The sequence below is a fragment of the Thrips palmi genome, unplaced genomic scaffold (genome assembly GCF_012932325.1).
Source record: "Thrips palmi isolate BJ-2018 unplaced genomic scaffold, TpBJ-2018v1 HiC_scaffold_5, whole genome shotgun sequence".
Classification (NCBI taxonomy): Eukaryota; Metazoa; Arthropoda; class Insecta; order Thysanoptera; family Thripidae; genus Thrips; species Thrips palmi.
In genome coordinates this window covers 13,487,047-13,511,443 of record NW_023144632.1, presented here as the reverse complement: position 1 = coordinate 13,511,443, position 24,397 = coordinate 13,487,047, and the positions used below count along the sequence as shown (strand labels likewise).

Below are 24,397 nucleotides of genomic sequence, written 5' to 3'. Positions count from 1 at the left end.
GGCCAGGTGCATGTGGTGTGCCGATGTGCGGCCGCGGCTTGCTGCTGCAGTCGGAGATTACTCGGAAACTTTTCTCACCTGTGCTGCCCACTTCTGCCCGCTCCCATCTGCCGATGCCCATTATGTTTGAATAGTTTCCGACTTCGCCCTCATTTTTCCCCGGCTGCTTTGTTTTCCTCGTTCACGCCGTCGTCCCGCATTGCCGCGACGTCGTGACCCCGCCCCCTCTCCGCCCCACCCCGCCCCGCCCCCGACGCCTTCCTGGCCTCGACGACTCCGTGCACTGCGCCGCGGATCCAGGTCTCTCCCGGCAAGTAAACCGCGGCGGCAAGCAAGGACTGGGACTTCCCCTGGCAGTGGCCGGCGGGGACCATCCGCCTGCACGCGGGACGAAAGGCGCGGGCCGAGCGGCGGGGCGGCCCTCTCGAAAAGACGCGGCCAGCCCATCCCATTGTCTACGACTCTCCGACGCTGGTTTATACGTTCGCGTAGCTCGCTGCTCCATGAATGCAAGGTCCTGCTGGCCGGCCTCCGGGCTCCGCCATGGCTCCGTTCGCGTAGCGCGTCGTGGCCGCCTCGCAGCGCGACGTGCCGCGTGCCGCGGCGTGGCGACGACGCCGTGGCCGCACGGCTGATAAGCCAGATTTCCCTTTCGCCTGCTGCGTGACCAGCATGTCGCGCACGCCTTGGCGCACGCCGGGGCGCACGCCGCTCGCGGATCCAGTGGCGTAGCACACGCCCGTGCCGCTCACTCGCTCGGGCACGCCGACTTGCCGACACGACGACGGTGGAGGCGGCCAAAACTCTAGACGCGTTTTGAGCAGGACTCGAACCGAACGTTTGACCCCACCAATGGATTCCTCGTTCGGAGAGCAATCCTTTGGTGGGGTCACACGTTCGGTTCGGGGGCCCCGAGCGAAACTCAGGTATGTGTGCATGTGTGTGTGCGATTGCCGGCGTGCCGCGGCGTGCACCGCGGCGCCGTGCCCTCGAGTCAATGGCAGAGAGCGCACTCCGCCGGGCAGGGTCTGGCCGGCCTGGCGGTGCCTGGAGGTGCCTGGCAGGGTCGAGAGGGCGAATGCACTCGGGGACGCGACGTCGTGACGTCTGCTGTGACGAAACCGGTGGAAGAAAAGACTGAAAGGCGTGCACGTCCGTCGTGTGGGTCCCATCCCAGTCCCCGTCCGGGTCCTTTGCATCTTTGCACACCGCTAGGCGCCGTGGCCGTCTCCAGGGCTGTGCCTTTGCATTGCTCTCCTTCCGGCGTTTGGCAGGGCTCCCATCTCCATCGCTCACTCGGATCACTGCGCACTGCGTACTGACTGGGGTTGCGACACAGCCGGCCGGCGCCGTGGCGGTCAGTGGCCCGGGCCGTGCTGGCCGCGCGCACACTGTAGGGCCGCCGGGCCTAAGGCCGGGCCGGCCGGGGTCGAGCAACTCATTCCCGATGAGCGCGGTGCCGCGGTGCCGCGGCGAGCACGGGGAGCCGAGCCGAGGACCGCGCGACTCGTCATTGCGACACCGAGACACCGACCTCTCTCTTCCTGGGACTCGCGGCGCGTGGCGGCGCGGCGCGCGAGGGATTTGATTAATCAATCAAGCCCTCTCATCCCCAGCCCAGCCCAGCCCGCGCGCGTTCCTCTTCCGGCCGCGCTCCCGAAAACCAAACACTCACATTGGCGTGGCGTCTCCACGCAGCCACTGGCGCCAGCCTCAAAGCAGCGCGACGTTAATTCGAGCTCAGTCGCTGAGCTCCGAGAGGCTGTACTAACGTCCTAAACACGCCCCTCCGCCTAGCCGGTGGAGATTTGAGGTGCTCGGTCGGCTGGGAGGGCAGGCACTCCTTGAGTGCCAGACGTCGCTCTGACGAGCCGTCTTGACGTCAAGGTCTGCTGGTGCCTGCTGCTGCTTCAACTCGAGCAGCGCCGTGCAGGTGGCCGTGGAGGGCCTGGCCGGCCTGGCCAAGGGGACTCCGGAGGTATTTATTGTATTTATGGGTGCAGCATAGCGCCCTCGTGGCCCCAGTCCCTGCGCAGCGGCTGCCGCGCCTAACTTGAGGGTCTTGAGGGCCTTGAGGGTGCCAAAGGGCAGGCCTGCCGCCTCGCCGTGCTCGCCTCAAGGCCGGGGGACAATCGGCGGCGAGGTGGTCGTCGTGGCCGTCGACCTCGTGCTGGCGGTGGCTGCGCGCGGCGTAGCTCCCCGCGGTCGCGCGCGGCTCATCCCCGGAGGCACCTGCCCGGCCCGCGGTCCACGCCGCGGCTTGGTCCGCGGCCCGCCCCTGTTCGATAAGGAGGGAAAGAAAACGAACGATGACTCGAGATATCCTCGTCGCCGTGACGGCGTGGAGGCTTTCTCCGCGGGTCGCTCTCCTCCTCGCTGACCTCGCCAAATCGATCCACCATTCGCCGCGCCGATCGGCTCCATGGCAGTGTCTCGGCGGCGCCGTCCTCTCTGGGCACCCCGCTGCAGGCGGGCCAGTGCGTCGCCGCGGACCGCCATGGCGCGCCCGGCAGCCAGCCCCGCCGCCTTGGTCCACTTTCAGTTTCAGTCCCGCGCAGCTCCAATGCGCTGCGCGCTGCGCCCCGCCCTCCGGACCAACGCGTGTCTCTATGGGTGCCACACTGCAAGGCCCAAAGGCCTCGAGATTGCGGTGTCGGTGACGCCGAGCCGTCGTCGCCGCGGTTACACTAGGTGCACGGCGTGGCGGTCCCGGCGTGGCGCCAGCAGGAGACGTTCATGGTTCGAACGGCCATGCCAGCGCGGCGTCCCCTCCGATCTATGCATCCACCCGTTAACTATTCCGTTGTCTTATCGCTCACGTTGAACTCGACGGCAAACAGGCGCGGCTGCGGGGCTTCGCTTCGCGCATCGTGATAAGGCCCTTGAGGTGCACCGGCAGGTAAATGATGCGTCAGGGTCAGGTGATGGCGTCGGCGACGGCGATGCACGCGAGCTGTGACAAGGGCCACGAGAAGCATCCACGGCGGCCCGGCGCTCTCGCTGGTTCCTCACGCCGCCTAGCGCCGCCCTGCGCCGTGTCTGCGTGGAGCAACTGTCGTCGAGGGCCGTGCACTGCACTCTCGGAGAGCCGAGGCCCCGCACATCGGACACGCCCTCCAAGCGCGCCGCGTGGCGCGTCGCGCGGAACAGATCCACGGCCCTGCTCGGCCTGGCCGCGGCGCTGCGGACCGAGGTCCGTCTCGTCGCGGTCCGGCGGCGGCAGGCTGGACTGCCTGGACTGCCTGGGCCGAACTCCAGCCTGGAGCCTGGGGCCGGCACTGCAGCCGGCACGCCGAGGCCGAGGCCGGCCGCCGCTGGACAAGATGAATGAATCGGGGACCGGGGCGCCGCGCCGTGACCGAAGAACTGCACGCCGCTATAACGCTGCTGTAACGAGCCTGCACGAGGGCCTCCAGGGCCTCCAGGGCCTGCAGGGCGTCCAGGCCGGTCCAGGCCGTCCTGGCGTTGCCGGCACTTGTGTAATTGAGTAATGATGCGCTGTGGTGAGGCGGGGCGGGGCGGGGCGGGGCGGGGTGCTCGGAACAACGGCGGCGGCCCATTTCGCAAAGCCTTTGAGTGGCGCTTCGCTTGGCGCCGCTTCGGGTTTGTCGCTCGGAGCGCGGAAGGGAAGAGTAAGAGTGCTCGTCTTTGTGCTGCCGTCTGCAGCCATCAAGTGTCCACCACGCACCGCGCCGCACCGCGCCGTCTCTCATACCGACCACTGCGCAAGCCGCGCCTGGGCCCGTTTTGGGCGTAATGGTTTTAATAGACAGTGGCAGTGTTTGGCGGCAAAAAAGGAAGGGCTCCAATCCAGGCCGCGCTTCCTGCAGCTGTCTCGCCGTCTCGGTTTCGAGCATTCGAGTAATCCCGCCTCCCCACCTTCCCGCCTCCCCGACAGACTATTCTATTCTCTCCTCCGCTTTTTCTCCTTTTCAACCGTCACCTCCCGGCTGAAAATAGAGCACGCTTAAATAGCCGCGTACGAAAAAAGGGCGCAGGGCGCAGCGACGCAAGGCGGGCTCGGGGGTGCGGGGCGGGGTGCGGGGCACCGGGACGGCGGCGACGCGGCGACGCACACATGGCATTGAAGTTTGCCCCGGCCGAGCTGTTTTAAGGCGTTTTCCACCGAAATTGAAATGCTTTGGACGGTACCGCGCCGCCAGACACTCACAACACCCGCGCCGGCCGTACTCACAACAACACAGACGGCAAACAGGCCTGCACCTCGTGTGTCTGCCTCACACACACACACACACGCACGCACGCACGCACGCACACACGCACGCACACAGAGCGAGGGCCGTTCGCACTGTTTCTAAAGTTCCCACACTTTACTGCCTGCTGGATTCACGGCCACGGGGCCCTCCGGGAGCCCCCTTCCCCTTCTCCCTCTCCGCAGTGCACTGCATGTTTAACGAGACAAAGGAACGCGTCCAGGCGCGGCCCGGCCGGCCCGCGTAGTACTCGACAAACCAACCAGATGTCCCGCGTGGGCTGCGAAAATGTAAAATGTGTCTGCAGCCGTCGCAGGCCGGCAGGCCGCTGCCTTTCGCTTTTAGCATCACCGCGCGGTGCGGTGTGTGATCATCAGCTCTATTGGCGGCCGGGCCAGTCACCCAGGCACCGTCACCCGCCGTCACCGTGCAGTGCAGAGCCGCTCGGGTCGCCGGCCGGGTCGCCGCTCGCGGCGCAGTGACATCATCAATCGCCTGCCGTTTGATTCTGAACAGGACTGTCGACGCTCCGTCCCTCTCGCTCTCTTGGGCCGGGCCGGAGGGTGCGAGAGAGGCAGAGTACAGCTCGGCCTGCTGCCGCGCGGTCGTCGCCACGACGTCGGCGTCGACCTGCAGGACCTTCGGGCTGTCGCGCCGGGGTCAACTGCGCGTCGGGGCATGTCACATCGCATCGGCGTGACGGCGTGGCCCGCGGTCAACGCCCTCTCCTGCAGGGCATACCCACCTCATGGCGCCTGCAGCAGCGCCTGCAGCAGCGCCTGCATCGCCTGCAGCAGGGCCTGCATCGCCTGCTCGTGGCGCGGAGGGCTGGCGGAGGGGCCCGCGAGTAAACAGAGACGCCCGTGACCTTGCGGCGCAAGCGAACGGCGTGGCGGCGCGGCGCGGCGGCCCGCCGAAGCACAACACGGCAACGCAAGCACAACGCACGCACGCCGCGCCGCCGCGCCCCGCCACCGCGTCCCCCGCCCCACCCCGCCCCGCCCCTCGCTCTCCGGTCCTTCGTCCGGAACATCGGCAGCGTCTCTCGCGTCCCGGGCCCCCGCTAACTTCGCCAAGTTCGCGGCTGATGGGAAGCGGCGGGGGGCGGGGGTATGCTAGTGTTCGCGTGCCCAGCGGCCCGTCGATCCTCGTGGTGCCTCGCCATTCAGTTGGTCACGGCCGCAGTCCTCAGCACAGCCAGCACAGCCCCAAAGGCGAAATGCCATTCCCTATTTTTAGTTGGATCGTTTGGAAGCCCTGCCGGCCGCGCACGCCGCGCACCTTGCAAGCAGACGCCACTCCACTCGCCTCTCCGCGGCGAAAGGCAGCGCCCGCGCGCCTCGCGAGTCACGAGTACGCGTCAGGCGCCACGGCCATCAAACAAAAAGGCATCAAAATATGCGAAATGCAAAAAGCATCCTGGCCCGTCCGTGCGCGTGGCGGCGTGGCACGTGGGGCGCGCAGGAAGCCGCGGGCCCCGCTCCGTCCCATCGTTGCCGTCCCGTTGCACGCGGTGCAAGGCCTCCTCCAGCACACCGGCCACCCTGGCCAACCCGCTGACGAGCCCCAAGGCCGCCAGGGCCGCCAAGGCCACGCTTAATTCGGCGCCAATCACGCTCCGGCCTTTCCTTGCACGCAGTGCTACGCAGTGCAGTGGATTGGAGTCTGCTGCCGGCTGTGCTGCGGTCGCGGCTGCGAGTCTTCGAGTGCGACGCGCACGCAGCGCCTTCTTTTTTGCACCTATCGGTTTGTGGTCGACGCGTCGATGGCGGAGGTGAGCCACTTTTACTGGGACCGCAGCTAGCGGGCCAGCCGGCCTGACATTTCGGCCGCAGTGCCATCTGCAGGGTGCGAGAGAGGCAGAGCGGCGAAAACGCTGATCGGAATCAGGCCTGCCGCGGCCACCCTTCGGCAGGCCATGCGGCAGGCCATGCGGCAGGCCATGCGGCGGGCAAACCGAACGGAACGGGCCGGCGTGTGCCCGATACTCGGCCAGGGCCGGGGGCCGGGCGGGCGGCGGCGGGCTGGCTATGTGCGACGCCCCGCACTCGGCCGGGCGTCGCGGCGTCGAAGACCGCGTCGTGGATGGCCCGCCCGCACCGCCCGCACCGCGCTTCCACCGTGATGTAAGCGCATTGCGGACCGCGTTGCCGGCGCTGCTCTGCCGAGACGCGGCGACGGCGGCACTGCGGCGCTGCATCGCGACGTCGGTCCGGCTGAAACCCCAGACTACTTCCAGACCCTTTAGACCGACGCGAGTCGCCCCCAGCCAAACCTTGCGAGGCCACTGTCTCCAAACTATCAGCGGTCAAAGCCTTTCCGAAGCGGGGCATGAAAGAGTAGGGTCTTAAGAATACTAACGCGTTGAGGGAGGCCTTTGACCGCAAGTAAATTGGACGCAGTGGCCGCCCAAAGTCAGCAAAAACGGCTACTTTCGGGGAGGATTCATTCACTTTTTGACCATTTTGCGAGACCACCGCTCCCAAACTATCAGCGGTCAGAGCCTTCCCGAGGCGGGGCATGAAAGAGTAGGGTCTTAAGAATACTAGCGCGTTGAGGGAGGCCTTTGACCGCAAGTAAATTGGACGCAGTGGCCGCCCAAAGTCAGCAGAAACGGCTACTTTCGGGGATTCATTCACTTTTTGACCATTTTGCGAGACCACTGCTCCCAAACTATCAGCGGTCAGAGCCTTCCCGAGGCGGGGCATGAAAGAGTAGGGTCTTAATAATACTAGCGCGTTGAGGGAGGCCTTTGACCACAACTAAATTGGACGCAGTGGCGGCCCAAAGTCAGCATTATTTGATTTTCGACACTTTGACAGATTTCCGAGGTCGGCGCTCAAATAATCCCCAACATTCCCCAATAATCAACCTATAATCATCTATAATCTCCTAAAATCAGGATATTCATAATAATAAAATAAACAAAAGAAACACATGTAATCGTCAGTACACGAAAATCTAGAGTTGGTCACCCCTTGGCGCGACGCGTGATGCGCGACGCACGCGGCGGCAGGTCCACCCGCTTGCCGTGCCGCGTGACGCAACAGTGTGCCAGCAGGGCCAGCACCGGCAGAGCGGCCGGAGGGAAGTCCATTTAGACAGTCCCTCATTAACGGCCGGCCCTGAGCCCAGCAGCCCCAATCCGAACAGTGCCCACGTCGCTCTGTCTCTCTCGCCCTGAGGGGCGTCGCACAGGGGTGCGAGAGAGACAGAGCACTGTTCGAAAATGAGCTGCAGCGGCCCAGCCCGGCCCAGCCCGGCCCAGCCCGGCCCAGCCCCGCGCTGCGTTCCGAGTGCGTCCGTCCCGTCCGGCGTCTGGAGCGCGTGGCTGGAGCGGCGCGCTCTCAAACAATGCAGCGGGACCTGCACCCCATCAGCACATTCGCGTGGCGCCGCGCGGCTACGCCGCTCAGTGGGTCGACGCGAGCAAACAAGCATCATTGAGATGCGCGGCCTGCATCCAGGCCGGCGTGTCGGCGTGTCGCGACGTGTCTGCACAACAGACCCATATCACCCCGCGTGGGCGGCGCGGCCTGCGTCGCCACCATTTTTCAAACTAAGTGTAAAGCCAAGTCCACCACTGGGTGTCTCAGCAACGACAGGGAGCGTGTGCCCCCCCCCCCCTCGCGGTGCCTCATTACCCAGTGCAGTATCGGCTCTGCATCTGGCGCAGCGCGGCGCTGACGCTGACCCTTCACCCCCGCGGCCTTCTACCCGTTCCCAGTTCCCACCCGCGCAGCTTCCAGCGTCCTGCCTGGAGGCTTCCTGGAGCACCGCCAGAGACAGAAGAAGCGGGACAAGCCTTTGAGCGCCAACGCCGCGAACGCTGCGAAAGCGCCTCTCGGATAATGACGACGGAGCAGGAGGAGAAGGAGGAAATGTTGCAGGTCGGAAAACGCAAAACGCGGCGAGGAAAAAACGGCGGGCAAGGTCAGACGCGCGGCGAGGGGCCTCTCGCCTCGCCGGCGCACCGCGTAGCACCGCGTAGCACCGCGCACTGCCGGCGCTGCTGGCGGGGCCGCCGCGGGGACGGGTGAGCTGGCCGACCGGGTCTACGCCGATGCGTCAGCGTGGAGGATAATGGAGCCATTATAACTTCGGAGTGAACGGAGTGGGCGAATGCGGCGGCCAGTGCGCTCGTTAGGCCAGTCCGGGCCCGGGCCCGGGCCTGGGCCGCGTTGTAGTGTACTTTGAATCTCAATCTCACGACTCGAGCCCGTGGGGTAGGGCGCCGGAGGAGTGTCCTTGGAGCCGCAGTGCGCAGCGGGGCAGCTCAATCTGATCCAATTCAATTTGGGGGATGTTTATCCCTGCCGCTCGTTACCCGTTGCTTCTGTGCAGTTGTCGGTGTTTTCACTGGAAGGAGGGAGATGGACCTGGGCACCTTCCTCCATTGCTTTTCTTTCCCAGCTGCATTTCACCTGTCCGCGCGTCGCTCCGCGGCCCCCTCAATCAGTACAGGAATGTGGACGTTGGTTTTCTCCCGCCGCGTTACGGAGAGCAGCGGCGCGGCGTGCGGGACGACGGGCAGGACGCGCCGGGACGCCGGGACGCCCCGGGCAAGGATGGGGCTCTGATGGCCTCGTGGCGCCCCGCCGTACGGCAGCATTATGTGCATGGTGGCCAGCAGCGGCAGCAGCGGGGTGCGCCGGGCCGAGCCGGGGGGCCGGGCCCTCGGGCGGTGTAGGGACAATGCGGCTGCGGCAGGGTCCTCGGAGCTTGGTGCCTGGTCGTTGGTCGCGTCCCGGCACACGTGGCGGGATAGGACGCCGCCGCGTCTGGCTGCCGGCGCGGCTTGGCGGCTTGGCGCCGCTCTCCGGCGAGTGTTCGCACCCCGTTGCCACACCGCACCGGCACCGCGGCCTTGGCCATGACGGCGTCCGGCCTTCCCACACCATCACGGCGGACACCACGGACACGCTTCCAATCACCACGGCGCCGTGACGTAACTGGAGGACCGCCTGCCGCCTGGCCGGCCTGGCCCGTTTCGCAGAGGGGCGTGTCGGCGGGGAGGGCTGCGGCGACCTCCACGAGGGCGGCCCCCACGAGGGTCGAGATGAGAAGAGGGAAGTGCAGACTGGCCGCCGCGAAGACAGACGCCTCATCCGCCGCGAGTGCATGGTGCCGCTCTGCCCCACAAGACCGCCGTCCCCACCTCGTGTCCGCGGTCGCGGATCCAGACAGGTTTTCGTGAGTCGTGATCCAATCTGGCTGGGCCGGGCCCCGCATAGCCCGCCCCGCCCCGCGGCCCGCAGCCGGGCCCCGCAGCCAGGCCGCGGGCCCGCGGGTTTGCCAAGCGGTCGGGCCTCTCGAATGTGGTGCTCACGTCAGCGCCATCGACGTGTAGCGGGGGTGTAGCTCAGATGGTAGAGCGCTCGCTTAGCATGCGAGAAGTACGGGGATCGATACCCCGCACCTCCACTTTTTTTCTCAAAAATTTTGTTTCCAATTTTACGAGGGGGCCACCACTTTCGTTTCAGGCGTACACAAGATTACGGGATTAGGGGAAATTTACTGGGATTACGCGTGAAATTTTGGAAAATTGGTTCAAAAACGTTGAAAAATAGCTCAAAAACGTTGGTAAATGACAGAATTTTGACAAGGATTACGGGGGTGGTGGCTCCCTCGCAATTTTTTTACCGACGGGCTTTGTTAGTGAATGCCTGCATCTGTCGGATGCGCTTCCCAGGCCTCTACCTTACCCAGGCGCTGAGTGTTCCATACATGAATTGCCAAGGGGTTTACTTTTTCCTCGCGGTGCACGCTTTGCGACCCCCGAGCTAACCCGACCGTCTCCGGGCGACCCTGACGGCCTGTCGACGGCGACACTGCAGGGAAGCGCTAAACGGCATAAAGCGCCCCGTCGACACGTCGACAGCCCGATAGGCCGCTCGTGCGTGGGTGCGAGTCTCGTGTGTACTCTCCAACCCATTTCCGCATGCGCACGCACACACGCACGCACGAGGACACGCACACACTCGCACACCTGCGGGTGGCGTCAGGAAGGAAGGCGAGGCATATGTCTCTCTCTTTCTCTGCCCTTGGCCGCGCTGCACCGCTCTCCGTGTCTACGTGCGCCGCCGTCGCGCTATTTTCATTATTCACTTGGACTGGACGCGGTGACTGCAGGCCATCGGCAGGCCAGTTCGAGCCGTGGTCTTGTCGCTCTGACTCCCTTGGTCTGCCGGGGCGTTGCCATGGGCTGCGAGAGAGAGGCAGAGGCAGTCGGACGACAGTGGCGACCGCGCCCCGCCTGCATCGCTGCAAGGGCACGCCGTGACGAGCCGCAGTGCTGGCGTCCGTCCGCCCCGTCCGCCCCCGCAGCGGGGTTAGAGTTCGCCTGCACGCTTGCACAACGCTGGCTCGCCCTTTTCGTTCCTATGCGGAAGGCAGACCCGGTGCCCGCGCCGTGCATTCTGCTGCAAAAGGCGCTGGCGCGACCCGCGGCACGACGTCGCCTCCTTCCCTCTCCCCTGTGCTGGCCGGGCGGGCCGGACGGGCCGGACGGGCCGGGCCATGGCGCCTGGAGGGTAGGCTTCCCGCCGCCACCCGTGTGCAACGGGGCGGCCCGCCCGGGAGTCCGCAGGGGCTCCCGCTCCCGGCACGCTGCTGCCAGCTCGCCTGTCTGTCCGCCTCGGGCCGCCGCCGCCCGCCTGCCGCCAGCCAGCCAGCCCCGATGTGTTTTGTGCGTTTCGTTGTCGTCACGTTTGTCACCCGTTCCTCGCTGGCGCAACGTGCTGCACGGTCCCCCGCCCGTGGGTCAGGGCCTCCTCCGCCTGCTCCGCCTGCTCCGCCCCGCCCCGCCGGCCCCTGCGCCGCGCGCCCCCCGTGCACATTAATGCGGTTGTTCACCAGACTCGTGCCCATCTACATGCAGCAGGGCGACAGTTAGGACACGCGGGTCAGAACGGCGGGGAGAATGTTGCGGCAGGACGTTGGTGCGTACTTCGTACCGCGTGCTGGGCCGCCCGTCCTTGCCGCGCACCGCCCTGGCACCGCCTTACTGCCTCACTGCTTTGCTGGAGAAACAGCGTGAACGGCGCGGACTGTGACTGTGCCATTGAAATTGAAATGCCCGCGAGAACAAGTCACGACCACGGTGTGGCGCGGCGGCCGAACAGAAGCTGATATGAAAAGCGTGGGAATCGGCGGCAGCTCGCTCGCCTCGGGTAATGGCTGGTTTTAGGTCTCGGCTCCCCTCGCGCACGTACACTGGAGTAGCGAGCCGGGCCGAGCCGAGCCGAGCCGGGCCGGTGAGGCAATTTGTGAGTGGGCCGGCTGGGATTGGGCTCGCGACGCATGCAGGCCGCGCACCGCACCGCACGGCGCGCAGGTGCAGCAGCCAGCCAGAGCATGCAGAGCAATGCAGGGCAGTGCAGGGCGGTGCCCCGACCGCCGATATGGCGTGCATTCCGATTCCGCCACCGCACTGTTCCATTCCGCGTCACTGACTCAGTGCCGGATTGATCCGCTGACGGCGTCCAAATGGCGCGTTTGAGCGCTTTGAGTGCGCGGCTCGGCTGCGGAGCGCTCGCTCTCCGAGTGCTGATGCGCTGATGCGCTGGTGGCGAGGCGCTTGACCCACGCCGCCACACTGCAGGGCACGCCAGGGCACGCCAGGGCACGCCCTCGGCGCGATGCCGACGTCGCTGTCACCCGGGCCGCGACCCCGCCGCGCTGGCCCCCGCCGTGGGCGAAGTGAAGTGCCTATGCCGTGTAAAGCTACACCGTTCCGTTCCGCTTTGCCGGGCTTTGCCGGCCGGGCCGCTACGCCCGCTACGCCCCCACACCCCGCGGGTCGCCAAGTCGCGAACGCACTGCTTGTCGGAGCGGGGCGCTGCTGCTTCAGCGGTCTCGGCGCCGAGAATACCCGGAATAGGGCTAAAAGCGACTAAGCCGACGCCGCACCGCGCTGGACACACAGAACGCGGATCGCGGATCCCGGGCAGTACATTAATTGCGCCCGTGTGGCCGAGCGGCCGTCGCGGCGCTGGAGTACAGTCCGGCTAGTAAGTCCAGTGGGTCGGTTCTGACTCGGGCCGGACTCTGACTCACCCACTGACTGACTGACGGACTCGCCGTGATGGCCGCCACCTTGGCGCGGACTGTACCTCACTTCTCACGCCCCCCAGCGTCCCAGCGCCACTTGGGCTGGAAGCTGGAGTCGACTCTGCGAGGAGGACGAGGCCGGCGTGGCCGCGATCGAGGCTCTGTTTCGTGAAGGTACAGTCCAGTGAGTGAGTGGTGTGCGATGACTGCTTCGCGCCCCGCGCTCCGCGCTCCGCCCCGCTCGCGCAGATGGCGCGGCCGGCCACCTGTCTCCACACGCGGAGCGCGGTGCGCGGTGCGCCAAAGACGCAGCGCTGCTTGTCAGTGCTCTAGTCAGTGCTTGAGCAGGGTGCCAGTCCACCTGGGTCCGCGCCTCCGTCCGCGCCTCCGTCCGCGCCCGTCCGCCGTCGCTCGTCCGCCGTCGGTCATCGGGGAGGTAGGAGGTGAGGTGCGTTCTTGTGGCTGCGATGCTGCGATGCGCCGCCAAACGCCACGCCATTATTATCTTTTTCTATTAAGAAACCTAAGGCGGCCGAGGAAAAAATCCGGCCGAGGCGCCGAGGCGTCCAGACCGGTTAGCTCCTCACCGCAACGCATCGTCTATCACGCTGACGCCGGCTGACGCTCATTTGAGGGGTTTGCATCACCGTCAAGGGCGTTCAGGCGGTTCAGGCCGGGACACGCTGGAGCACGGCTGGAGGGACGGGGGGCCACTCGGCACGTCGCTAATAGACTGCATGGCGTCCGTGGCGTCCCGAGGGTCTGGCGGTGGTGACGGCGCAGCGAGATCACCTCCCGGTTAAAGTTAATTACCTCCACATCGGCAGGCCGGCCGGCAGATCCCCTCAGGAGCGTTCACGCCGTTTACGGTGCAGGCCCATCGACCGGCCGCGCGGCACCACGGCGTGCGGCGGCCACTGAACACGCCACGCCATGCCGTCTTTACGAGATCACGGCCCCCCGTCACTGTCACCCGAATCCAATTTTTCGCTCGGCGAGAAGTCGTTTGCATCTTGCATCCATGGCGGCACGAGAAGGCGAGCGGCTGTCGCCTGCGGCCTTGGGCCTCGGGCCCCCTGGGCGCGCCAAAGTAAAGCGGTTACGTAGTTACGCGAGAGCCTCCCCCTCCCAATCCCCCGGCCGTTGAATTGTGCTTGTGCGCCTCACCGCGGTGATCTTCCGCGGCAGCTTTACGCAGCAATTAACGCGAATTGCCGCCGCGCTTCAGTCCCTTCACTCTGTCTCTGTCGCACTATCCCTGTTTCGCAGGGGCGCGAGAGAGACGGCGACGGTGCACTGGCGGTGGCGTGCGAAATGTCACGAAGGGCCGGTTGCCGGTCGCGTGAGGGGCCGCACCGTGACCTTTCCCAACGCGCGTCGCGCGGCGTGGCCAGTCAGTGGCGGGCTTCCTGCGCCGGGCCGCGCGCCGCCAAGGACCCCGCCACGCAGCACGCCACAGCACGGCGTTCATTGGACGGGCCATCTCCTAATCTCCTTTCTTGTTGCAGTGGTGTGGCGGTGTCGGCAGACGGCAGGGCCCGCAGCCAGGCCGGGCTAGCCGCGAGGGTGGAGGATGCTCTGGCGCCCCTGGCGGGCCTGGCGCCGCCCGCCGGCCGGCTGGTTGGCCTGCTCGGCCTGCCTGGCGCTGCTGGCGCTGCGGCTGACCGCGCTCGAGGCGGCCGAGCCGCTGCGAGTGGGTGCCGCCATCAACGTCTTCAGCCGCTATGGCTACCTGTCCATCTCCATGCGCGTCGTGCCCCGCAACGACTCCGAGTCGTGGGTGTTCCGGGAGCCCACCGTCGACGTGTTCAAGAACATCACCGTGCTGCCCACCCGGTCGCCCACCGCGGCCACGAGGCACGGCGGCAAGATGCCCGTGTTCGAGGGCGACTTCCACATGGAGTTCTGCGACAACCTGCGCCAGCTCCTCCAGGCCTACTTCCGTGACTTCCAGGTGGAGCGGCTGGAGCGGCCCTGGTCCGCGTTCACGGCGTCCTGGTCCCGCAACGCCATGGCCAAGCACCTGGGCCTCAACGCCACGTACGTGGCCGGCTCGCACTGCTACGTCCTGGTAAGCGCTCTGGCGTCCGAGGCCGACGTCGATGCCGATACGTCGAGGCCGTTCACGGGAGGGGCCTAACCATGTATTCGCTGTGCAGGTGCGCGTCGCGCGGCACCGTGACAGCGTGAGGATGGTGCCCCCGCAGCCCGGGGTGCCCGTCGAGGAGGCCGTGGCCAAGGACGCCAATCTAGTCAACCCAGGGGACCCGTCGTCCGTCGTGGACTTCGTCAAGAGCTTCGGCAGCCACTACGTCGCGTCGTACGTCACTGGCAACTCCCTATATCAGGTAGGCGTTCTCTCTCCCCCTTGGTCCTTCCCCTGGACGCGCCCCTCACGCTGGTTCCTCTGGGTGTTGCAGGTGTTCGTGTACACGCCGCACATCTACCAGCGCATCAAGGAGCGCCTCAAGACGCAGGGCGTGGCCGCGCTGTCCGCCGTGGAGCTGGCCAGCTACTTCAGCCCCTGGCACGCGGAGCACATGGGCCGCATCCTGTGCGCGTCGGGCAACCAGACGGTGGAGGAGTGGGCCGCCAACGCGCTGCGGGTGCACTTCTACTTCTTCACGTACCCGAGCCTCATCAAGCTGCACGGCGACGTGGGGCTGCTCAAGACGCTCAACGGGCTGCTGGGCAACGAGGCCGTGCTGCAGCTCGACCTGCGCACGCTGGCGCCCGCCTTCGCCGACCCGGCCAAGCGGCGCTGGTTCCAGGAAGTCATCGACAACCAACTCAAGTTGTGGGAGGTCAACATGTCGTGACCACTGACCAGGCTGTGACTGTGTGACTGTGTCGGCGAGCTCGTTTCGGGGCCAATTGGTGGTCGCGCGTTGTGATCATTTGGTGGCCGTGACGCAAACTGACCGAACTGACCGCGGTGTCTGCCGTCATGGCACGGCGGCATGGCGGCATGACTCACTGACTCACGGCGCCGTGGCTCTCCGTCTCTCTAGTCCAAACCAAATGCGAATGGAGACTGCGGCTCCACTAACTATTTCTGTCGGGAGGAAGAATTCGGGGAATAAGTGTTTTGGCTCTCATTGTCTCTTTCCCCATATATGACCCTGGTAGCAGTCTGCGTTGTCTCGAAGAATCAACAGCGTCCCTGTAGTGTCTGCGGCCACATAGCTGGACCACTTACTTGGCGGCTGGAGCATTAGGAGTGCCGGCCTCGGTCTCGGGGACTTCTGAGAGTGCTGCTCGTGCCTAGAGGCCTGCAGTCTAGAACCGCAGTGTAGGACTTTGCTGGTGCCCAGCCTGCCCAGCCTAAAGCCCAGCCGGGCCGGGTAGGCTACCCTCCTCACATCGGTGTGAAACTGGTGGGGCCGGTGGCCTACCTGGAACCCAGCAGGCGCTCTAGGACTGCGACTGTCCTGTGCAAGGCCAGCAGACTGAGGCCGCTGGCCTAATGCCATTCCAACTGCCCTCTCGATGGATTGCTCTTGAGCGGCCCCAAACAAGGACGTGGGTCCCACTAGGACTGAAGACAGAAATTTTAAAAAGCAGGCACGTTTTTATATTTTTGCCTTTTGATCCTGTCCTGCCATTTCTTTACTTCTTTTGTATTGTACTCTAATAACTCATTCTCTGGCTGTGTGTAGCTAGCTTAAGTATGTAGCTAGGTCAGAATGCCCTTTTTTGTGTGTGTGAAATTGCGGAAATCTATATTTATTTATTTTTCTCTGTGTGTGGCTTGTTACTCAGCAAGAAAATGGGCTGGTGAATAGATTGGCCTGTTAAATTTGGTGTTTTCTTTTGGCAGTATTTAGTTGTGATTTCTGAACTCCTAGCCAATGTGCACTGAATCTTCGGCAATGTTGTAAAATTTAATACTGCATTAGATTAGTAAAAGGAAAAATATGTGTACATAGTGTAAAATACAGTAAGTTTATGATGAGTTCTATGTATTAGATGGAAATCGCCACATCAGTGTCTGAATGTATAAATATTATCCTGTTCTAGCTAAATAGAAAATTATGGGCGCGAGCTCCATCAAAGAAAAAAAGAATACAGCAAAATTTATGGTTAAGTCATAAATGAAATCAATTCTTAGACAAAGGAGTTACTTTACTTTTTATTTTAGTAAATGCAATGATGCACTCAAAATAAAGTGAAACATTCCTACACAATCTCTTTTAACCTGGAAGGAAATATGTATGCAACAATCTTTTGGCCACAAAAATTTGATTGATACACAAAGTCCGCAAGAAATGAACATGAAATGAACTGACAAAATAAGAATATACTTAACTACTGTGCTCTGGGTTCTAAGCTGAAATTTGAATGAGATAGAGACTTCAACAATTCCATATTAAAGAAAATATCTGAATGTTACCATTTTCAAAGGCAGCATCAGGTAATGTCAAAAGTTGTCTCTTCTAAAGGTAAGTTTAGTCATTTTGGTCTTCTTATTAAAAGTAGAATATTGTTGAAGGCTATCACCAAGGGTTCATTGGCTTTTTTCCTGAATACTTACTGTTGCCTTACAATGGCATGCTCAGACAGTATGCAGCTTATGAGTACAAAGACTTATGTGAGTATCAACTTGTTTGTGCAATTCTTTTGCAAATCTATGAGCAAAAAAATAACTTGCCACATCATTACAACCTTACAATCATTAACGAACTCTACAAAATAATTTTATCCCACAGAAAATGTGCTATCATTCAGAGGTGGATGACATGAGCTTTCCAGGTAACCCGTTTAGGGAGTTAGAAATACCTAAGTACATTGATTATTTTCAAAAAGTAACTGATTCTCAGTTGGGAACTGAGACGACTGCCAATTAGTATCATCAGCATACACATGACATGAAAATAAGAAAATTGAAAATACAATATTGAAAATATAAATTTTAGAATATTTTTTCCTTTTCTCTTAGTTAACACTTGAACAATATGAAAGAGCTACAAGAGACAATTAAATTGTAAATTTGTGTGGTAGAAGAATAAATTGGGAGGAGGACTTTTGCCATATACAATAAAGGTATATTAAAAGCATCTGAACACCAGCCTCTCACACTTTTTCACAAAGATTCTTTCACTCTTTCAGTTCTTATTCCTACCTAGAGTGGTATGAACAGTAGACATTTAAGAAATGGGTACAGTAGAGGAATATAAACCTCTAATTATGAAGAGAACTTCTAAATTGTTATGACTTAGACAGTTAGTTAATTATTTCCTTGCATTGCTGTTACGCTAGGGTAAAAATAGACTATAACAACACCATTACAAAAAAGGCTCAAAACAAAGCACTTCCTTCTGTTTGAGACCAGGGTGCAACTCTTACTAGGTAGTATCTTGGACAGTGTTATGTGTTATGTCTTCCCTACATAGGAAATCACAGACAAAAGTGTTAATCACAGAATTTTTTTTTCACACATCACTGAGAAGCCCAACAAATCAGACCACTACATGAAATGAGATTACATGTATGGAATGTAAAGCAACTGAAGTGCAGGAGAAGCTTCCGATATCCTAGTCTGGTTTGTTGAAAGTAGACAACTGTGTGCCGGCTTCACAGTCTCTCGTAACTTTTTTTCCATTCACCACCAACATTACAGGGGTATTCACCCTTATCGAACTAAACTGGTATTGCTGGACAAGAAAACAAAATGGTTATTCCATGATTAAAAATTAAAGTAACCAAATAAAAAATAACTGTGAAATGCATTGGATTCAAAATCTTACTGTTTCTTTGTGAGAGACATGCACTTCAGAGAAGAAAGGTTCTGGTATGGCTACAGCATCTCCAATAATGACTCCTTTGCCTTCAACCAAGTTGTACACTGTTACTGCAACAGTGGTCTGTTCCGCATCAGTCATACAGAATATACTGAATAAAAATGTAAAAAAAATAACAAAAAAAAAACACACACACACATTATGAGAATAATATTTCAAAAAGATAATGTTACATCTATGAGGAACAAAAAGGACACTGACAGAAATAAATACTTACAATGGCACACCATCATCATGGCGGATATGACACACTACCCTTCCTAATACAACTTTTTCAATGTTGAGACCAGGAGTTAAATCTGATAATGGAACAAGGTTAAAAGTCATATTTCTGTAGGTGGAAGCATATGGTCCCAAGAGAGGTGGAGTCAGCGTCTGTGTTAAAGGAATATGAAATATAATTCCTCATATATAACAGTTTATCATACAGGGCCCTTTTTCTTTCACCATACCTTTAACATTCCCTGAAGCTTTCTGGCACCTACTTTCCCTTTCTTTTTGACTAATTCATGAATTTTCCCCAGGTAGTTTATCAGATCTTCAAGCTTCTGGGATGCACTGTCCCAGGTAGGGTCAAGGGAGCAAGCTAAAGTAAAGGCTTCAAGAGCTTGGGTGTAATCTTCATCATACTTCAGAGCCTGTCAAATGAAAAAAAAAAAAAAAATTGGGCATAATATGGGATGGGTTACAATTGAAATAAGATACACTTAGATGGTGTGAAAATAAATTTAACTTACAATGCCTTTGTTGTAATGAAATTCTGACGTACTCTTTGTTCTAGGATCTTTTTCCTAAAAGAAAGGGTGAAATATCAGGTAAAGGATTCAACCAACCGACAATTGTAATTTATAAAGGAAAGAGAAGATAATTGACAACTCACAGCAAATTCATAAGCTTTGAGGGCCGATTTAAGAACCATGGGGTTCTGGGCAATATTAAAAAATTCACTGAAGTGTGCATTAGCAAGGATAACCCAAGACGCACCATCTTCAAAGTCAAGAGCAACCGCCTCTTTAGCCATACGCACACCCAGCTGTATCATTTCACACCTTTCCTTGCCGGATTTTGCTCTTAAAGCTTCATCTCTCGTTGTGATTGACAAACATCGGAGTGACACTTTGTTACGACCCTGTGAAAGAGTCCATGTTTTAAAACTGATAGTTAGCAAGAAAAAAGATTGTATATTATGGGTATTGGAGTAAATAATCATATTTACAGTCCATATGATATGATGTACTTATATGATATACTTACATGCCTGAGAGCATTCTCGAAGCAGTTCTTTGCATCACTACTCTTGCCCTTTTTCCAAAAACATTCACCTAATTCATTCCATGCATCAATCAGACTGGGGTTTAATTTAAGAGCTTTAGAAAGTAGTTCTTCGGCTAGTGGATTTACATCAGGTAGTACATTAAGGGCTTTCCCCTGAAGGAAAAGGTACTGTGCTTTGTCTGCTCTGTCTGCTTGAACTGTTACATGAATATCAGATTACTGTATCAGTTGTTTGATATTAGCTGATTCACAAACAAAAACGAAGTCATAACTTTCAACTTACCTTTTAATTCAGTGAACAACTGAAGAGTCTCATCAAGTTTTTCTTTAACCAACTCATTCTTTTTGCATGCATCATCAATTGTATGGCTTTCAAAAAAAAGGTCTCGAAAGGCATATAATTGATCAACTGCAACCTAAATTTCGGACAAAAATATTATGGGTAACAGATCTAATGCCGTTTGTCGACAGAAATTGGACAAAGTCAACGATTTACCTTCAGTGGATGAAGTGAAGGGTCAACAGTCTCAAATGCATCGGAAACATTATGTTCAGTCATGATCCACCAAATACCGCCAGAGATTAAGTCCAAATTTTACGTTCTTTCGGGAAAGCCCAAAATGTACCTAACAATCAGAGAGATTTTGAGGTTTAAACGTCATATTATTTTAATAACCTGGAAAATGTTTTGGAAGCACTGCGGTCAGGACATGGCAGGTTAGCATTGTTTGAAATAAGGCTTACACGTGAAGGATTGTCAGGATAAATTCATCATTTTCCCCAACCGGTCAGCAGAAACAGTTCTCAAAACCTGTCAAAATACAATCAGACCGAACGACCATCTTTCTTTCATCAATCACAAAACAAAAACAAGAACAAGAACAAGACCGGCGCCTATCCTCATTCAGATTGGCGTTCACGGCTGTGGGGTCGGGGGTGGGGGTGGGTGTGCGGCCAGGGTTCTGCGAATGGAGAAAAGAACAAAAGCAGAGCTCCGCAAAGCCGAGCCGTTCTCGCGTGGCAGGTGGCGGTGTGTTTGGGTTCCCAGCATGCACCGCGGCGGCACAGTTCGTGAGAGAGCTGCTCAGAGCGAGGCTCGGGGCCCCCAAGTGTCGTCGGTCGGAGACGAGACGCGGCCTCGCCATTGCTTGTGTTTCCCCCGTGTGCCTGCCTGGGAGGACGGGGAGTGTTGTTATGAAGCTGTAGAATGAGGAGGTCGTAGGATGTGGACCTGATTATTCGGAAGATGAGTGCGCACCAGTACCTGTGATAAATTGAGTGCGTGCAAAATGGCAGCCTCTTCATAATGACGTTACATGAAAGTGCGATTGGGTTCGAGTGCGTTTCTCTCGGTCTCGGGCTCGTGCGACTGGCGCTGTCATCCTTGTGAACAGCTGCCTTGCCTCGGTGCTGCTGTGAGCAGTGGTTTCCCCCTTTTGGATTACTCGTCACGTCGGCCAGGATACTAACAGTGCCAAGGATGAGTCCGAGGAGCATCCCAACGGATAAGGTACGAATCGACAACGGTGCAGACGACATTTAGAGTTTGGCCGCGCCCCATCTCTAAGTAGGCTACTGAGATTTTGTACTATTCTGCCGTTCTTATGGTCAGGTTTTACACCTCGCACTGGAAGTCGAGATGTTCTTCTTGCCGTCATGTACACCCCCGTATCTTTATGTACTCCCATTCTGTCTCACAATGAATGAGAAAGGTGAGATTCCCCATAACCTTTACTTCAGATGAAAACAAAGGGTGGTGTTGCCCAATAGTTTTTGAGTGGCTCAATTCAATATTGCCAGTAAATCGGACAGATCTTTTTAACTGAGCCAGTCTCATTCCCGTACTTAGTGTCCCGTTTCTTTGTTCAGTGCAATTTTGTCAACAAGTCACCTGAAATGTCAGCTGACTAGTATTGTTGGTTGGCTGCATAAATTCCAGGTGAATCAAATGCAGACTACCTCTTTCATGAAGGATATGGAATTCGATGACAGTAATAATGTGCATAATTACTGTTAAATGGGGAGATAGGTTGAGTTATAAACAAACTATCCATGAAATATTTAGTTTTTAACATTTTTGATGTTATTCTTTTTATTAGTCGCTTAAAGCGGTTCAGATATTGTGCAGAAGGGTCTAAATACAGCAAGTTCAGGGTCATTAAAAAAAACGAAAAAACTATTAGTGAGACGATAGTATGCTGCCATCAGTAGATCTCTGTCTTTTGTACGACTGATTTGCAGCATAACTATGATTCAGGAGAGAGAAAATGAGTATTTAACTGAGTGTATTTTGCATTAATACCCAAGCATGATACCAGCTGACTTCGACGCCCCCCTCCTCCGTGTTTTTCCAAAAAATTGTGTTCGCCAATTATTTTTTTGTTGGAGGGGGAGGGGACCCGCTGGCTCTGCACCTACCCGGTGAAGATTGGCGTGGCGGCGCGTGGCGGTACCGAGCCGTGTACGCGTGTGCGTGTGCCAGTGTAGCAGTGTACCACAGCTGCGCTAGCTTGGCTAGCTTCGCCAGTGAAAGTGACGAAATGTGCGACCCCACGACCCCGCTGCCCCGCTGCCCCGCTGCGACCTCGGCCGCGGCCCCACCTCCCTGCACCTCCCCCGCGGTGCCCTTACGGTGCCGCGGTCCAGGAAGACGGGGAAGACTCCCCCGGCCCGGGCTGCCCGGGCGACACTCGCCGTGCCAAACGGCGATTCGGTTACAAGAGCGGTTTGTCTTGTCGCCGTGTCTCTCTCGCACCCTGACGGCGGGCCCCACGGAGTGCGGCCCTCTGAATGGCTCGGCAGCGTCTGTCAATGATGTCGGTGACTGTGCTTCGAGTACGTCTCCGTGGACTGGACCAAGTCCGCGGTACGACACACGGACTTTTTGCACCTCTCCTTCGTCCTTTCGGGGAGGGGCGCAGGCTTGGCCCACGCGGTGGGTTGATTCCCGGTAGAGTCGTCGACGCTGGTCGCGCTGCCCACCGACTGCGATGGGTGGACTGGGCACCCTAGCCTCGCCTGCCGGTGTGAGAGAGATAGACACCTCCTACCTGCCTACCTGGACGACCTGAACGGCGGCGGGGCGGGGCGGGGGCGGCGGGGGCACCTGCCCGGTCTTGCTGCTCTGCTACACGCAGGTCTCTACACGCAGGCCGCCGCCGCCCCGACGCCAGCCCCGCCCCGCCCCGCTCCGGCTCGTTTCCAATCTTGGACCGCATCCTGCCCCTGCCCCGGCTGGCTGTGCTGGCTGTGCTCGGCTCGGCACGCTTACAATGGAGCTGCACTACGCGTTGCGGTGCTGCGGCGGCGGCCCGGTTGCGTGGGAGGACCAGAAAAACGGTTCCTGGCCCCGATCGCGGATCGCGGATTCTAGATGACGGTGTTTTGCAGTGGCGCGGATGCGTCAGCGGCAGCGGGGCTGAGCGCGGCGATGGCAGATAAAACGAGGAAGGACGTTTTGGGCGCAGAGGCGCAGATAGGCGGTGTTGGCTGACTGCGCTTCGTCCTCGTGTCCTGCCTTGGCCAGCACGCCAGCACGGCCAGGAAGGTCCGGGACTGTACGGGCCAACTTGATATGGGGATTGTGGCGGCCCCCTTTGTCGCTGCGCCGAGTGGCCGGCCAGGCGGACAGGACGGAGGAGCAGCTACAACGGCTCAGCCCCAGGCAGCCCCAGGCTTTGCGATCCCCGTGTCGCCGTGACGCGGCCCGAGCCGAGCCCCGTCGCATGTTAGCATTCTGATCCCCTTTGTCAGAGCCCGGGCAAAAAGTCGCTGCTCGAGAGAGCCGTCGCTTTTTCGGACGAGGAATCTTTATCTCTTTGGTCTTGTTTGTGGGGTGCTTTGCCCCGACGGCAGGAGCTGGAACTCTGGAGCGCGCTCCACCGCTCCCGACTCGGCTCCCGAGGCCTTCCAGGCCTTCCAGGTCTTCCAGGTCCGCGCTGGCGCTTGGCGTTTCCGCGACGCGGTGCGGTTCGAGATTGAAGCGTGTATTTTAGGAAGTAGGCGCGGCCGGCGCGGCCCCGATCCGAGCACCCGAGCCCAGCCGTGGGCATCCAAGTGCTTCGGGGCCTTCGGGCGTCGGGCACGGCGTGGCGCGGCGGTGGTCGTCGCGACGGTGGCCGCGCACCGCATCCGGACAGGTGGCTGGCCGGGCGTGCCGGGCGTGCCGGGCGCCGTGTTCCTGTCCGCGCTCATGATGCGCAAGGCGTCGCCGCGACGTCGCCCGCGTTGCCGTCTGCAGCTGCGGGCGGCCAGGCCTCGCCCAGGCCTCGGGCACGGGCACGGCACCGTGGTGCGTGCAAGGGTGCGTGCGTCGCGGTGTGCGCGTCGCGACGTCTCGCGGCTTTCCCCGCGCGGCGGCGGTGGCGCAGGGCGCGGCGACGAGCACTGGGACGCGTCTCAGCCTCAGGGCTCGGGGCCGACGGGCACCTCATTACTCGTAATGCGGGCCGACCGGGCGAGGCGCGTCCTTGATGACGGCCTGGGCGGCCTGGGCAGGGCGCGCCTTGGGGCCTTGGAGACCGCCTGGCCTCCCTGCCCCCTGGTCCCCCTGGGAGGCTGCGAGCCGCTTCCTCATCTTTCATGATGCCGCCTGCCGCGCTGCCGCCACCGCCGAGCCCGCTCCGTCAGATCGGCCTGTCCGCCTGCCTTGCCTGCCTGCCTGACCCGTGCCCCACCCCAGGACGCCCGCCCACCCCGCCTCGCCCCACCCCGCCGCGCCGCGCCTCACAGGTGTCGTAATTGGGCCACTTTTGAGTTGGCATTGCCGCCCCGCCCCGGCCGCCCCCTCCCCTGGACCGCCTTCCCGTCCTCCCTGCAGCCTGCTCCAGGCCGCTCCAGCTCCAGCCACGCACGCCCCTCCCACCAGCTTCACCAGGCTCTGGGCCTCGCCGCCGCTGACCGCGCCGTGCTGTGCCCACTGGGGCCAGGCCGTGTCGTTTCCGTCGCTCTGTCTGTCTCTCTTACCTCTAGAGGACGCTCCACGAGTGCGAGGGAGACAGAGCGACGAAAGGACTGCTGGCCGCGCAGGTGGTGCACGCTACGCGACGCTACGGT

The 24,397-nt window shown here is 59.6% G+C and overlaps 3 protein-coding genes and 1 non-coding gene across 4 annotated transcripts in view; 3 read left to right on the top strand and 1 right to left on the bottom strand.

The window, feature by feature from the left end:
* The first annotated feature begins 9,565 nt into the window (after positions 1–9,565).
* On the top strand, positions 9,566–9,638 carry Trnaa-agc. The gene has a single exon. It is a non-coding gene; the product is annotated as a tRNA-Ala (tRNA).
* Positions 9,639–13,824: 4,186 nt separating this feature from the next.
* Positions 13,825–16,385, top strand: LOC117650588 (torso-like protein). Its single transcript, XM_034394117.1, has 3 exons — positions 13,825–14,337; positions 14,426–14,614; positions 14,687–16,385. Exons 1-3 carry the CDS (start codon positions 13,840–13,842, stop codon positions 15,083–15,085), a joined length of 1,086 nt encoding a protein of 361 aa, XP_034250008.1. The 5' UTR covers positions 13,825–13,839; the 3' UTR covers positions 15,086–16,385.
* Positions 16,381–20,240, bottom strand: LOC117650586 (tetratricopeptide repeat protein 5-like). Its single transcript, XM_034394116.1, has 10 exons — positions 20,087–20,240; positions 19,839–19,968; positions 19,626–19,758; positions 19,322–19,539; positions 18,948–19,196; positions 18,805–18,858; positions 18,520–18,705; positions 18,285–18,442; positions 18,014–18,158; positions 16,381–17,920 (listed from the first exon to the last, which is right to left on the bottom strand). Exons 2-10 carry the CDS (start codon positions 19,899–19,901, stop codon positions 17,801–17,803), a joined length of 1,326 nt encoding a protein of 441 aa, XP_034250007.1. The 5' UTR covers positions 19,902–19,968; positions 20,087–20,240; the 3' UTR covers positions 16,381–17,800.
* Positions 20,241–20,400: 160 nt separating this feature from the next.
* Positions 20,401–24,397, top strand: part of LOC117650922 (ubiquitin-like protein 3) — a 29,663-nt gene continuing 25,666 nt past the window's right edge. Inside the window, exon 1 of the mRNA XM_034394568.1 lies at positions 20,401–20,852. Within this exon, the coding sequence (XP_034250459.1) occupies positions 20,823–20,852 (30 nt within the window). The 5' untranslated portion in view covers positions 20,401–20,822. The remainder of the gene's footprint in view (positions 20,853–24,397) is intronic.